The sequence below is a fragment of the Pygocentrus nattereri genome, chromosome 11 (assembly GCF_015220715.1).
Source record: "Pygocentrus nattereri isolate fPygNat1 chromosome 11, fPygNat1.pri, whole genome shotgun sequence".
In the NCBI taxonomy this organism is placed as follows: Eukaryota; Metazoa; Chordata; class Actinopteri; order Characiformes; family Serrasalmidae; genus Pygocentrus; species Pygocentrus nattereri.
This window is the reverse complement of record NC_051221.1, coordinates 20,545,436-20,559,876: the sequence shown is the minus strand read 5'-3', so window position 1 is coordinate 20,559,876 and position 14,441 is coordinate 20,545,436. Positions and strand designations below refer to the sequence as shown.

Sequence of the window (14,441 nt, the reverse complement as noted above, 5' to 3'; positions counted from 1 at the left end):
GATGTTTGATCATCTTCTGGTGCATAAAAGGTCATTTACTACAACTTCTGCAAGTTCAGCAAGTGCACTGGAGTGAGTCTTAAATTGACTTTTCTGAAATATTCATCTGTTGTGCAGAGGAACAGGTTTCTAATTAAATTTTTTGGACGGGAAGAGAACTTTGTAGGAGTGGCTTTAATATTTAAACTGTCGCATAGCATTTGGGTAAACAAGCAGATCAACATCCGTCAACAATTCCTTTTCCTTTCATGCAGTCCAGGAGGAGCCTTGCAACCTTACTGTGAACAACCACTGAAGCATGATAGGGCTATAGGGCACTATATATAGCTGATATAGCACATGCAATTTCTATCTGTTCACACCATCACTGTAAAGGAAATTGTGTTATGGACAGTTTCCTTTTATGGTAACTTTGATGTAGCTTAGCAGTGAAGAGTACTAAATGCACCTTTTGTAGCATTACAGAAAACACTGAGTCACTTTAAAGAAGGACTGTGACCTCTTCTTCAGAGTCAGCTGTTTCAGACTGTAAGACCTCAGTCAAGGAAGCGGAGTCAATGGTCAGTAACTGAATCATCTTAATATGTAAAGGGAACACTAAATAAACCATTATAGCCCATTTTAACTGCTATTTATTTACTTACATCCACAACAAGACTTATTATTCAGTAACTTTTGTCAAAAACAATGACTGAGTTATTAATTTATGGTCTTTTCCATTTGACTCTGTCAGAGGTGAATTACTGGGTGTAGCTACCACTGATACCTTGCCAGAAAAAAGCAACAGCAACATTTTAGATTGTTTCTTTAACTCTTTAATCCCAAGTTTGTTACATACTAAGGCTAATTATTCAGTAACTATGGGGACTTCAGCGCAAACTGATTGAGCTACTCTTAGGTTATAAAAGTGTGTAATAAAACTTTGGGCCCACTGGCAGGTAGATTACCTGTGAAGGGGATAGAGAAAGAGCCAGATGGCAGAGAAATTTTGTAAACCAAGACATTTTGGCAAAATTGATGCCTATTCCCATCCTACAGTGATGCCATAATAGTCTCTAAAAGAAAGATTCTTTGGTTTAAAAAAAGACTCTTGAGAAGGAATGTTTGATAAACATTCGAGAAGAGGATTTTTTATTGATTGATTGATGTTAGCTGGCAGTCGTAGAAGGAAACGTATAGGTGGTACTGCTAGGAAGCTGAATATCTTATTGTGACTGTGTAATTATGGTAACTGTCTTCAAATCATCATTACAATGGAAGGGATGGATTACCCAAATGACTCATCAGATCAAGCTAAAATTCATCAGCCGAAGTTAGCAAACTAGCTACCTAGCTATCTAGATGTCTCCCCTAGTTTGGCATCTTCTCTCTGGCTGAAAGAGTAATAATCACTCTGGTGTCCATTTTGTGCTGAATAAAGATTAAACTGACAACCTTATACTGCTGCTAACTTGGTATGATTCATTAGCCTCTAGCTCAGTGGCTAGGCTAGCAGTCAGGACTGGATGTGTACTATTGGGATTTCCAGTGGTTGAACAACATTTGTGAAACACATACTAGCTATACGATGCTGCAGTACAGAAGGCTGCAATAACACAATAAATAACATGTCCAGCTCTAGGCTGGAATCCCCCTCTAAGGCTGTCGTCTGTGGAGAAAAGATTGGCTCGGTCTCTTGAAAAAGCCTCAGATGTGGTCTGTTAGTTGTCCTGTATCAGATGGTGGTGGCCAAAAATTGAAGGGGAATGGAAAAATCTGCGAACAAATCAGCAGCTTATTGTTTTAACAGGTACGTACTTCCCAGCAGAACCCAATGATTGAGCTTTGTAGGCCTACCTACAGTGAAACTGCTCAGACCTCTGTTCGTCTTAAGGACACACGTATGTGCAAATTCCATCAAAGTGAGTGTGAAATAGCAGGAGGATTTTTATTCCTCCTCTGAGTATCTGAAAGAGTGCTTGCTTGACTTGATCTGGATCGGAGGATTTCTGAGTTAAACCCTAGCGTGCAAAGAAAGCCTGCCGTGCAGAATACTCCCATGTCAGTTTCTCTGTGAACGTTTGGTCACACTTTTAGTGCAATTTGTTTCGTTGGCACACTTTCACATGTCGCAGGCCAGCCAGTGCAGAAAAGACACTAAAAGCAGCTCTGAGGAGATTCTTTGTAAGCCTCGAGATCTACTAAATCATTTATGGTGCACAATGTCTCAAAAAGAATCTTCAAAAACGTGTTTGCAGAGATGTGCGCACGCACATGAAGGCACACACACAGGCACATGCAAACAGACACATACAAATGTCTACAAAATGAAAATGTATATTCGATAAAATGTTTTCTTTATTGATATTAAAAATGAAAGTACATGAATTGTGCATTTCGGACATTCTAGCGTGCAGAGGTTAAATCAATAAAAATACACACAGGCTGAGTGGGCTACTGACACTAATATGTTGCATTGACAGGCAAAAGATCCCTTCATATTTGGCGCAAAGAAAAACTGGTAACACTTAAGGCTACATGACAGCTACATAAGCCCTGACCACTGGTGTAAACCTACATTAACATTTATAAAGGCTTCTTCCAACAACCACCAGGCTGCTTTAGTCTGTTTTGATGTTTTTTTACCTCAACATTAGGCTCACCGTTTGTAATAAGCCTTTATAAGTGTGAATATAGGTTTATGTCCATTGTAATGACAGTTTTATGTAGGTGTCATGTAGTCTTATGAACGCTGCTGTTCAGTAAAATGTTCCCAAAAATTGTTTTTTCTTCACGCTTTTCACACAGAAAGTAGCCTGTTCAAACAAAACAGTGGATGCAGTCTTAGCAGGAAGTAGGAAAAAACGTTATGTCTCCAGAAAAATGTAATAATAATAATATTATAATAATAATAATAATAGTCACACTGTTTTATCACACAACTGATATTGATAACCAGACAAATATACTGAATGAATGTAAATGCAAAGTGGTATACTGTAGGTTGTGATTCTGTAGTGGCTTCATGACATTTAGCAATGTGCTGCTGTTAACTAAAGTACTGGCTCATTTTCCTCCATCTCTAGCTGTGGGAAATATCTGAGAAGTGGGGGGAAAAGTATTGGATTTAAAGTTCTCTTCTCTTAGTTACCTCTGTACTCTGCTCTTTCTCAGTGAGGATGAAATGAGCTCATTTGCATTCTTTGCTGTCTCTCAAAAACCGTTTCTTCCTGAGTATTAAAACTGCTTTGAAGATGGTTCAGTAAGATAGCCCTTTAGCAATTCATTAAGATTGATGTTGCTCGACTGGATGAGGAACCTGTCCCAGCAAAGGGAGGATGTAGGGCGATGGAGAGAGATAGAGACAGACGCAGAGAGGGCGGATGAGAGGCAGACAATGACAAGTCCATTAGAACAAAGCACCCTCTTCTGAGTGACCCCAGCTCCAATGGGCAAGCATCACCTCACTGCCCTTCAGTGCACCACTAAGAGACTGACCACTTCAGCTGTCAATCGCTCAGCCAGGGAGGATAACTATATTAACAGGCACTGCCTTTTACACTGATCCGTGACTGCAAAGCTGTCTGCGGAAACAGGCTGGTGTAAAAAGACGGTTTCCCCCATTACACCTCATTACAGCTACTGGCTTATGGCTTACTTTTAAACACCACTCAAACCCAATATATGTGGCAAACATTTAACTCTTATAGCTATGCTGTTTTATCATATATACATACTGCAAAGAATGACAAAAAAGGCAAATCCAAATCTCCATTTCCATTACAGCTGAACAAGTTGAGTACAATCACTGCATATTGAACAGGTGTGATAAAAGTCAAGCTTGAGTATTTTTTAATAAAATCCATTTGGCAGATAAAAAAGCCATGCAAGAGAAGCCATGAGAGGAAAAAGGCGGAGAGTCTTCAGAGTATGTGCCTATTTGTGTGACATACCATGCCTAAGCAATCCAGGGTACTTCTGCTGTTAAAATATTGATTTTAAAATTGCTCTGTGGCAAACCAAAAAGAAAAGAAGGAAATATTTTTTGGTACAAAGCATCTACAAAAAAAAGCATTACAAGTAAAATGGGAAAAAGAGAGCATATAAAATAAAATCCGTCAGTTGAGCATCAGTGCTACGTATATTACTGTATTTGGACCAATTTTTTCATATATATATTTTTATAACAAAATAAATAATGCCTTTATACAGTGCCCATATTTGTACTTAAACAAACAAACAAAAAGCTTGGCGGCTCATTACGCAAGATACAGCTCAGACTAAAAGAATATAACATGATGTCCCTGGAAACTAATTATATATATTTATATATTTATATTTATAATATATATATATATATATTCAAGTATTTGTTTTCAGGCAAAAGCATGTGAATACTACTGATAAACATTAAAAATAAATGTTAGTTGACATTATTGCGATTTTTTCCCTTTGAATTGATATTTGTGCCTTCAGAACTGTAAAATGTCACAAAAAAGAAAACAAAAAAATCAAAAAAAGACAAAAAAATGCCTATTTTGCAACAACAGGAATGTCACGGTACCAGAAACTGAACAGTTTTTTTTCCTTTTTTCCTTGAAACATCTTCATGAAATGAAAACAGAAACTAAACAAAAAATCCCACTTATTCCAAGTCCTTAACTCCCACTTCCTGCAGTGCAAGGCAAGGGCTTTTTGCAGCCAAGGCAGAAAGGAGACTAGCCCTCCAAGTCCAGGCCTTTACGTCATCCCTTCACTGTCCCCACACTGCTCCCTTCCACTGACCGCAGTGACAGCAGTGGAAGCAGGGGCACACGGCGTGACTGCTGCATGATTTAACGCCATGCATCACTCATACACATCTGCATGCGGTGGCATCCCCTACGTACACGCTGCCGCAGCCGATATGCTCTTGTTTTCTCCTTGTAAAAGTCACACTTTCCTTAAAACGGAAAGTTTAATAATTATTCAAAGAAAAAAAACGTGCTTTTCAACCTCCTTTTCTTTGAGTCCATTCACAAAGCTAGCACCATGACATTTTTTGAGCTACACGTTCATTGTCCATAAAAAAATAGTGCCTTTTTTATTTACTTAACAAGAACTTTGACGTAATCCGTGGCAATGTGCAATTTGCAGACTCTTCTCTGCTTTTTGTTTGTGATTAGAAGGTGCTGGAACAGGAATCTAATTTTACAAAACAATTCCTTACAGTGTGGATGTCCCTTTATAGTTAGCGGTGCAAAGTAACTAAAAAGAATAAAGACTAACTGGGAGATACTTCTGTCTTAGGAGAATGTTGTGGAATGCTTTTTTGTTTTTTTTTTCGTGCTAGCAGTTCTGATGTCCTCCAAAACCGACAAAACCACTTTCTGCAGGGGTGTCCTCTTGACTTTTGCAAGCCACGTATCTCTTTCATTATCTTTTCTTCCTTTGCTCCTCTTCCTTATTTTTAGGATCCACCCAAAAATTGCAGTTAGCCAAAGCGTTTTCTTCTTTCCTTATTTTTTCGCTCTTGTTTGTGATGTGCCTTTTTGTGTTGGTGAATGAAACAGCGAGTAAAGACTGGAAGAGTGTGAACATGTGTGAAGGGAGGGATGCAGGGATATAGAGGACTGCCACAGAAATGACGTCAGATACAAAGCTATGATCCCCTAGTCTTTTTTTCCAACTCTGTGCAAACTATCCTGGATTCACTTGTGACTGATGTAGTCTTCTGTGGGATGCCATACGGGAGGGAGCTTGCTGGGAAGCGAGATGAGAGGCTTGTGGAAGTTGGGTTGCTCCTGGGCCTTGATGTCAGCCTGCCGCTTGAACTTCCTGGATCGCAAGATGGGTGGGATGCCCCTCCGTAGCCTCTGGGCGGCCCTCCGTTGCCACTGGTCATATTTGGAATATTTCACGGTCACGTGCTTTCTTGGGACATCCTGAAGAGAGAGCTCAATGAATGTCCAAAATCAAGACCTATATTCAAGTTAGAATTATTTTAACAACACTGGTTATTGAGGTTTTGTCTATGTTTTTAGTTTATTTAATAGAGATTTCTTACCCTTTTCTATACACCTATAAAGCCAGTAGTTTTTGTATGTTTTGTATGCACTCTCCACAGTCCCACAAACTAAAATGCTTCAAAACAAGAGCTTAGCTCTTCTGCTTCTTAGTACTTTACAGCTGGGAATGTTGGGGGGGTCAAAACAATAAGCCTATCTAAATGCTTCTCTCCCCCAGTACACAATGCTATTAACATAGTAAATATGAGTCAGTTCAAACCACTACTCCAAGGCAAACTTTCAAACCACTGTCTGCCCCAAAACAAACACGTTAAACAAAAGGCTCAGACATGAAAGGACCACTGTGTGACAGTGGGAGTAAAGGAAAGGTAAAGAATCTTCCAAGAGCCTATTTTGTCCTGACAGTCTGAATATGTCTCCAAAGCTCAGTTATGTTGGCCTTAATTGTACCATAATCCCACTGTAGTTCCATAAAAACTGTGACCCAGTCCTGACCATTGTTTTACAGAAAAGGAGTCCCTTGAGTGTAATTAGAGTCTTTTCAACAGAGGTAAACTACCTGCTTGAAGAAACCTGCAAGTGACCTCTATTCCAACTCTCCTCTCGTTTTCCACTTGGTCAGCCCTTTTGAGGGAATACTTGCTTACAGTGACCAATTTCACTACGCTTGTTTATATTTTTCTTTTGTCCCACATGAGAGGACATGCGGTTTCTGCAGAAGCACACAGAATTCTAGATGGTCAGTGAGATAGTCAGCCACGAGGTGCTGATTTCCATGGCGGCGGCTTACGTACCTGTTTTAATGCTGGCATCACAGGTATGACCTGAAGGGAAGTGGCCGACACATCCCTCTCTGACTTTGCGGGCTTGGCGCAGTACTGTTCCAACAGCTGAAGGTCACAGCTCCTAAAACAACACTCTTCCACGATGCCACGGTTCTGAGAACGTCGGCTGTTTGACCTGCTTATCGGTCTGCCTGTGGACAAACAGAACATCGAGCTTGAGCTTATGGAGGAATTGAAAGAAAGACCTACATTTAAACAGGCCTCAGTGCTGTAACCGAATGACAACTACTGTCATCAAAGATTCAGATGTGTGTAGAGCAACAGTGGCTAAGTGTAAGGTCTGTGGCACACAAAGAGCCCTGTTTTTTTCTTTTTTGCTTGTCCAGGGTCAGGAAAAGTAAATATTAAAAATGCTGGATATCCTTTGACCTTGTCTCTTGCTAGCTCAGCAAAGAGAGAGAGCACAGAAGGGGAGGGGGAGAGGGGAAGGAGATGGGGGAGAAATGCATGCATGAAAGAGAGAGAAGTGAAAAGTGACAAACAAGCAGGCAGTCTGGAGACAAAAGGTGCGCCGTCAAAAATGTTCAAATACAAAATCGACGAGATTTGACTGTAGGATGGGAAACATAAACGAGGGCAACTGGAACTGGGGGGAGGGGGGAGGGATAAACTGTGCTGTCCTAAATTGGATAATAATCTCTTTGGGCAGTTAGGCCTCTGTGGCCAAAAGAATACAAAGGCCTTGTCTGTTTGTCAATGCTTGTGGGAGAAAGACGACAAATATTTTTTTTTTAAAAAACAGTTATGCTGTTGACCTCCTCCAAGCCCAGGAAGTGAAGGACTGAGGAGGAGCTCTGTGATATCCACAGCACAGGCCCTTTTTTATTAGCAGTAAAGTTAAGAAATAACGAGTACAAATGTCTTAGCTGTCTGTAAATGTCACAGTTTTGGGTTTTCCCAACAAAACAATGGTAAGAGAGCTGTCATGGGCCTACTCCATCCTCCATGGAAGAGGGCAAACAACTTGCAGCCTGGGAACATTTCTGGCGAGGTGAATGGAATGCCACTTGGGTACTATTACTTTCCCTGGCGGAATGTGCGAGTAAACAAACAGGCCATTGTGGTTCGTTTAGCACAGCGCGCCTTAACTGCGCGCGTCCCCTTTCATATGCAATCAGAGATATGGAGGGAGAGAGGGAATGCGCGCAGTCAGCACACGCTCCCTAACGCCGGACACTTCAGCCTTACAGCGGGGGACCTAGAAAAGGGCCCTTCTCTCTCTGGCTCTCTAACCATTTCTGTCTCTCTCTCTCTTTCTCGACCCCATCACCCCCCCACCCCCCCTTTCCCAAACACGGGCGCGCGCGCAAACGCTCAAGAGTTGTAGCTTTCCATAACAGCAGCCTGGACAGCAAAAGAGAGAGAGAAGGGGGAGGAAAAAGCGCGGACATGCCGCAGTACTTACTGAAGTAGAAGCCTCTGTCTTCGCACACGAACTGCAGCGCGTCCACCAGCTCTCCACCGCATAACGTCTCGGCTGAAGCCATTTCCAAGACGCACAGTGACAAAGCCAGCGCGCACACCAGCAATCGACTGGACGTGGACATCTTTCTGACCTGCTGGGGGAACAAAGTGCACGAAGTGGTGAATGGCCGTGTTGTGCCAATTCGCAGCCCAGTTAACGCAGCCACAGCTGGGTCCGCTCCACAGCTTGCATTATTTTCAAAGGGTTAACAATGACAAGCAGTCGTAACCTCGGCTTTGGCACAACAGTTCATTTGATTTGCATGTGTTGTTCCTTGCACATTTTAAAGAAGTGCACTGTTAAGAGCTAGCCGAGGCCCCTCAGCGTTCAAAGCGCAAAGGCAGACCCTCACAACACGGACACTACTACCTCCGCGGCGGAAGAGAGGAAGAACCGCTTGTGCTGGCCGAAAATGTGATTTTATCTCCACGGCCGCTCTTTCACAACGCTCAACAAGTTGCTAACTACTCAATAGTGAGCTCTCTCGGTCCACACTCAGCATATCATTCCCTCTGCTGCCTCTCTGCTTCAGCCAAAGTGCTGTCGCCCCCTCGTGCCGAGCGCGCTTTTCTCAGGGAGGCTCATTTCAGCGAGGAGGCGCGCCGATATTAGAGCGAGTCCGGCGCGGGTGACAGCGTCCAAACCCGCTCTCCGTGAGCTCGCATTCACGAGCGAGACGCTACAGCGGCCCGTGTGAACTGCCTGCACCAGCGGATCAGGCTGCGCTTTAAAACGTCGGCCTCCTCTGGAGCCTCTTCGCTCCTGCTCCACTTAACATCTGGCAAATTTGCATAATCGACCATAAAGCACTGTTGAGTATTAGCCTCCCCACCTCCCCAGCCCCCCCACTCCAACTCAACCCATAGTTGCTGATGAAGCGCTCCAAGCCGTTACCTTATTTCTGCCCCTTTCTGCTCTCCAGCAGGTGTGGCAAACAGAATGGTAGCTGTGGTTTTGCTGTTCCTCCATGTCAGTGTTGCTGGAAGTACAAAAGAGGAAAAAAAAATAAAAAAAAATAACGCGCGCGCGCACACACACAGGAGCCGCGGTCGTATTTGGTAAAGAAGTTGCAGGTAGTTTCCCAGATGGTGCTCTGGAGATCTGAGGGTGTGTGCGTGTGTGCGCGTGTGTGTGTATGTGTGTGTGTGTGTGTGTGTGTGAAGCTGTCCCAAAAACCAGGCGACAGGCAAAAAGTTCTCAGAGAGGAGTATTATATAGTAAGCCACGCCCCCTCGCCCGTCCGCTCCGCCCTCGTTACACACCGCCAGCCGTCTGCGCATGCGCACAGCGAGGCCGGAGCGGCAGTCAGGCGCTTCGTTTAGCCGAACTGATTCTTCCAACCTGACCGCGTCAATGAACCGAACGGCTCACGTCGTCCACGCTGTGGGTTCACGGAGCGTGTGGTCTTAATTCGCGATGAAAGGGAGTTGTAGTTCATTCACGAGCCGATTCTTTTCAACTGTCGTTTAAACGAATCGAATCGAGTCGTTCAGAGGGGGCAGTGACTAGTGGAGTCAACCCTATTCTCGTCTTTTACTGTGTAGAACGGAGCGACTCTTATGTCCAGTACGGCCGTTCACTACTGCAGCCTGTGGACAACCAGAGACAATAAAGCTTAAAAATGGGTCAATTTAATGAGTCACTATTGACATGTGACAGTTCGGTGCTTCATGTTGTGACTTTGAGGTAACACTGAAAAAGAGTATTATTTGAATTTTAGCAAAATCAGGCTGTAACATGTAAAAATGGCTCTTCAAGAGTTCTTTAGTAAAGATAATGGTTCTTAAGAACTAGGAGTCCAACGCATATATAGAACCATTTCATGCTTTTTTGTTATTTGAATGGACTTCTTCAAATTAATGGAAAATGTGTTGTACATGGTTCTTTATAGAACCTTTTTAAAAAGGTTCTAAATAGCAATGAAAGATTCTTCTATCGCCACAAGCTTGACATTGTAACAGCAGCACAATCCTTTTTGGTGCCATATAGAATCATTTCATGCTTAAATGATTCTTCAGATTGATGGAGAACGTGCAGTAGATAGTTCTATGTAGAAACTTTTTGAATAAGGTTCTATATAGCAGCCAGAAATGGTTCTGCTATTGTTATAAGGTCAAAGTAACAACACAAGAACCCTTTTAAAAAACTTTTGGAAATAGAACTAAATAGAACTGTTTTCAAATATAAAACCATATACAACACATTCTCTGTCAGTCAGTAAGGAACCATTTCACCATGCAAAGAACCACTGAATGAAATAGTTATATGTAGAAGTCATGGTTCTAAATAGAACCCTTGAAGAACCACCTTTTTGAGTGTGTAGCCTACCTAACACACGAGTGAATCATTTTTCTTTACTGAAATGAACCGGTTCAAAAGAGTGATTCATTCATCAGTTAGACATCGCTATCTCTCATCGCCCTGCTGACATTTCCTGTGATATCTACCTGCTTTATTGATCCTCACATAACACATAGTGGCTGTAAGGCTGGTAGATCACTTACAAACTGAGTGCACTGAGAGGGATGTTGAGGAATTAGCAGGGCCTGAATTGAATTGGTGTGATTAAATTATGCTAAACCTACCTGGCAATTTCATCGATCACAGAGCAAAGCAATAGCCATTAGTCAGTGCAGGCAGCTGTTATTGTTCCTGGAGAAATAAAAGCTGACTTCCTAATGCCTCACATGTAATGTATAACGTGTGGCCCACACTTTATTCTGAGACATGCAGGTAGTAAATGTAGCAACGCTGTTTTATTGATGTGTCCCATGTCACGTCATTGTGGGAATGCAATGGCTGTGGTTAGCAGGCTGGCTAATATGATAGTTTAGCATTAAAAATAAAGGTGATAATGGAACCAAAAAGGTTTTTTAGAGTGATGCCATAAAAGAACCACCTTTGGTTCCTTAAATAACCTGTCAGTGGATGCCTCTTTAAAGAACCATTTCTGTAAGTGTACATGCAAAAAACACTTAAGAGTTTAAAGAACCTCCACATATAGTTCTGTGCTAATTAAAGATTCTAAAGTCTTATATCCAAGAGCAGTTTAGGAACCTTTAGTTTTTAGGGTAGTATCTGTTTTACGTCAGTTAAACCTCTAATTCTACTGATACTCAATTCGTTTTGTTATTCAAACACAATAATAGTGTGTGTGTGTGTGTGTGTGTGTGTGTGTGTGTGTGATTGCATTTAACAAATTATATACATCTGATTTGACACTTAAGCCCAGTCTCATTACGTGAATGCGCATCATCCTTGTACTTTAACGACTTTAATTCATCTACATGTGACCGTGATGTATCTAAAGCTGAGGTGCATTAGTTTAGCTGGTTTTCAGTGTAAGACTGAGATGCAGTGTGGACATCTTTCCTCCCAAAAAAGATCACACCATATTAGAATGGCGCCCCCACTGGATACCGGACAATGCTGCATCTGAAGATGTCATAAATTATCAATGATCTGAGTTACTGGAAGCCCCATTACGAAGACATTAAACCTCTTCTCTTTGCCCTCATATCATCCATCAGTTACAGTGAGCAGGAAGTCCAGTAGGTTTGTAGGACAATATCATAAATCATTCACTGCTCCTTTCATTCAGCTGCATTGTCATTCATTTTAGACTTATTGATTCCTTCTTCGCATTGAGAACTAGTTTTAGGAGAAAATGCTCAGTGAGAGAAACTGACCCAACACTCTGTGTCCAGCTCTGAATTCCAAAAATCTGATTTTTAAAGAAATATATGAATTCTGATGCAAGAGTAAAGAGTGCAGTATGTGCAATGATGTAAAGCAGCCTGCACTTTAGACTGAACCTGATTATGTCTCCCTGGACGCACCACATACACGTATTTACATGTTCATCTTTTTTGTTTGCTTTATACTTTGGCTCTTTTCATATATATTTTCTATCTTTTATTTTCATTTTAATGAATATGTCATGTCTTTTCTCTGATGTAATCCAAGCATTTGTCTACACAGATGGTTCTTCTAAGGTACTTTTTTAAAGAAAATGGTTCTATATAGAACCACAAACACTCAAAGAATCCTTTGTATAATAAAAAAAATTCTTGCCTCACAAACTGGTTCTTCAGATTGATGACAAATGAGCTGTAGATTGTTCTATATAGAACCTTTTTGAAAAAAGGTTCTTTATAGAGCCATATACAGCACATTCTGAAGAACCATTTCATTATGCAAATAACCATTTAAGCATGCATGAACCATTGTCTGGCGGCCTGTCCAGGGTGTATCCTGCCTTCCGCCCGAGGGAGAACCGCTTAGAAAATGGATGGATGAATGCATGGATGAACCACTGTCTTTACTAAATAACCCTTGAAGGACCATCTTTTTTTAAGAGTATAGAATATAATTTTATTATGCTTCATATCACATGTGTGTGCTCACTAATTCAGATTCTGATTCCAGTTATAAAACGTTTCTATATATGAAAAACGTTTTCTAGTTCACACATAAGAACATTTCCCAGTTGACTCTACATATGAAACTTTGAAGTTTTAGAGTTTTAGTTTTAGAATATATTATAACAGTATTAGTGGTGTTAAAGCATTTTAACGCTACATTTGCTCAGTGATGGGGGCTCTCTTCTGGCCTGTGAACGATCCATCCTGGACATGGAGTGGCCTGAATGTCTCAAAAACTAAAAGAACCACCTTTCTAGTCCCTTCATCATTCATGTAGATAGAGTGGAGGTGGCTGAAGCTTTTAAATGTTTGGATATCACATTGGCTCAATAACCACAGCTTCAACCAATATACCTTGAATCTTCACAAATGCTGTCACCAGGGTCTCTCAGTCATTTGCAGATTAAACAGTCTATCCATCCAGCCTCACCTTCTGCTTCACTTATTTCACAGTATTACTGGGCCCGTACTGGTATATGGAAAAGTCTGCAGTGGGTCATCAACCTTTCCTCTTTCACCACTCGTTGCTCACTAGCAGCTCAACACAGCATCACAATGTTTCATGCTATGTTAGTTGTGCCACCTATGCTCTAAATACTCTTTTCCCACCTTGCAGTGTTACAGTAGAAATAACCTCTGGGCTTGCTGTCATTATTGTCCTAATATGTACAGGATGCACAATGGAACAATGGAAAGAATTTCGCCTTTAAAAAATAAATAACTGAACTGTAAACATGTTCTTGCTTTTTTTACATGTTTAATATATGTAGTTACTACAGTAGGTTATGCAACATGGCCCATTCATTCCAGGCAGTTCTGTGCATTTTTGAAAGAGTGAATGAATGAAGGTACTGCTGGGTACCTCACAGCCCCCTTTTCCAGTTCCGTTTGAAAATATTGCTTTGGGAAAAGCTTTCTTCCAAAAAACGCCTATAGTGTGCCATCTGGTGGCTGCAATGTATCAGGCAGTTTGGCCACACTGTTACTAACAGAAAAACAGTATGACTTTCTATGAATTATAAAAATGAACAAATGCCCACCACATATATAAAAGCAATGGCAGCCAGTCATGTTGCCAAAATTTGCCCTGTAGTGGGATTACATTACTTCTTACTTTCAGAAAATGAAATCTCCCTACTCATTACTGTTACTCTCTAAAACACATACAAATTTGTCTTGTAAGCTTTTATTCCTTTATTCAGAGAGAAATAGCCACTATTCACAATCAAATTCATGCAGTCAGCTGACACAGGTTGCACAGATGCGTGCAAGTTACATAGAAAGACAGGCACAGATAAGCCATACACAGTTTAGTTATGTTTTAAGTGTTTCATATCATTCAGTTGTATTCGTAGAGACATAGTAGGTAACAAAACTTTCAGTAACTGTAATGCAATTACAGCTACTTTGTTATAAGAAAAAGCAATTACATCATTCTAACATGTTACATTGTACGGCATTACCTCCAACACTGAATCCTAAACGTGTAGGCTAATTTACCACACCTGGGGTAAGTGGAACATTGTGTGAACTTCATTTTTCATTAAAGCATTTTCACTCATGTTTTAGATTAAGACTAGGCCTGGTAGGTTTTGTATATGTTAAATGTTAATCATTTTTTCTTAATATATATATGTTGCTCAGATATATATTAATATATGTATGTATAATGCACAGTCTACATTTCGTTGATACTGTAATTCTGCAGTTTCCTTTGATA

General features: G+C 41.0%; 1 protein-coding gene across 2 annotated transcripts; it reads right to left on the bottom strand.

Annotated features, from left to right (window-relative positions):
- Positions 1-2,315: 2,315 nt before the first annotated feature.
- igf2b (insulin-like growth factor 2b) lies at positions 2,316-9,474 on the bottom strand. 2 transcript variants are annotated; one of them, XM_017717525.2, is made up of 4 exons: positions 9,192-9,474; positions 8,238-8,388; positions 6,782-6,963; positions 2,316-5,903 (listed from the first exon to the last, which is right to left on the bottom strand). In XM_017717525.2, exons 1-4 carry the CDS (start codon positions 9,264-9,266, stop codon positions 5,670-5,672), a joined length of 642 nt encoding a protein of 213 aa, XP_017573014.1. In that variant the 5' UTR covers positions 9,267-9,474; the 3' UTR covers positions 2,316-5,669. The 2 variants fall into 2 exon arrangements, with proteins under 2 accessions (XP_017573014.1, XP_017573013.1); XM_017717524.2 differs by having other exon boundaries at positions 8,238-8,391; positions 9,192-9,417.
- Between the last annotated feature and the right edge of the window lie 4,967 nt (positions 9,475-14,441).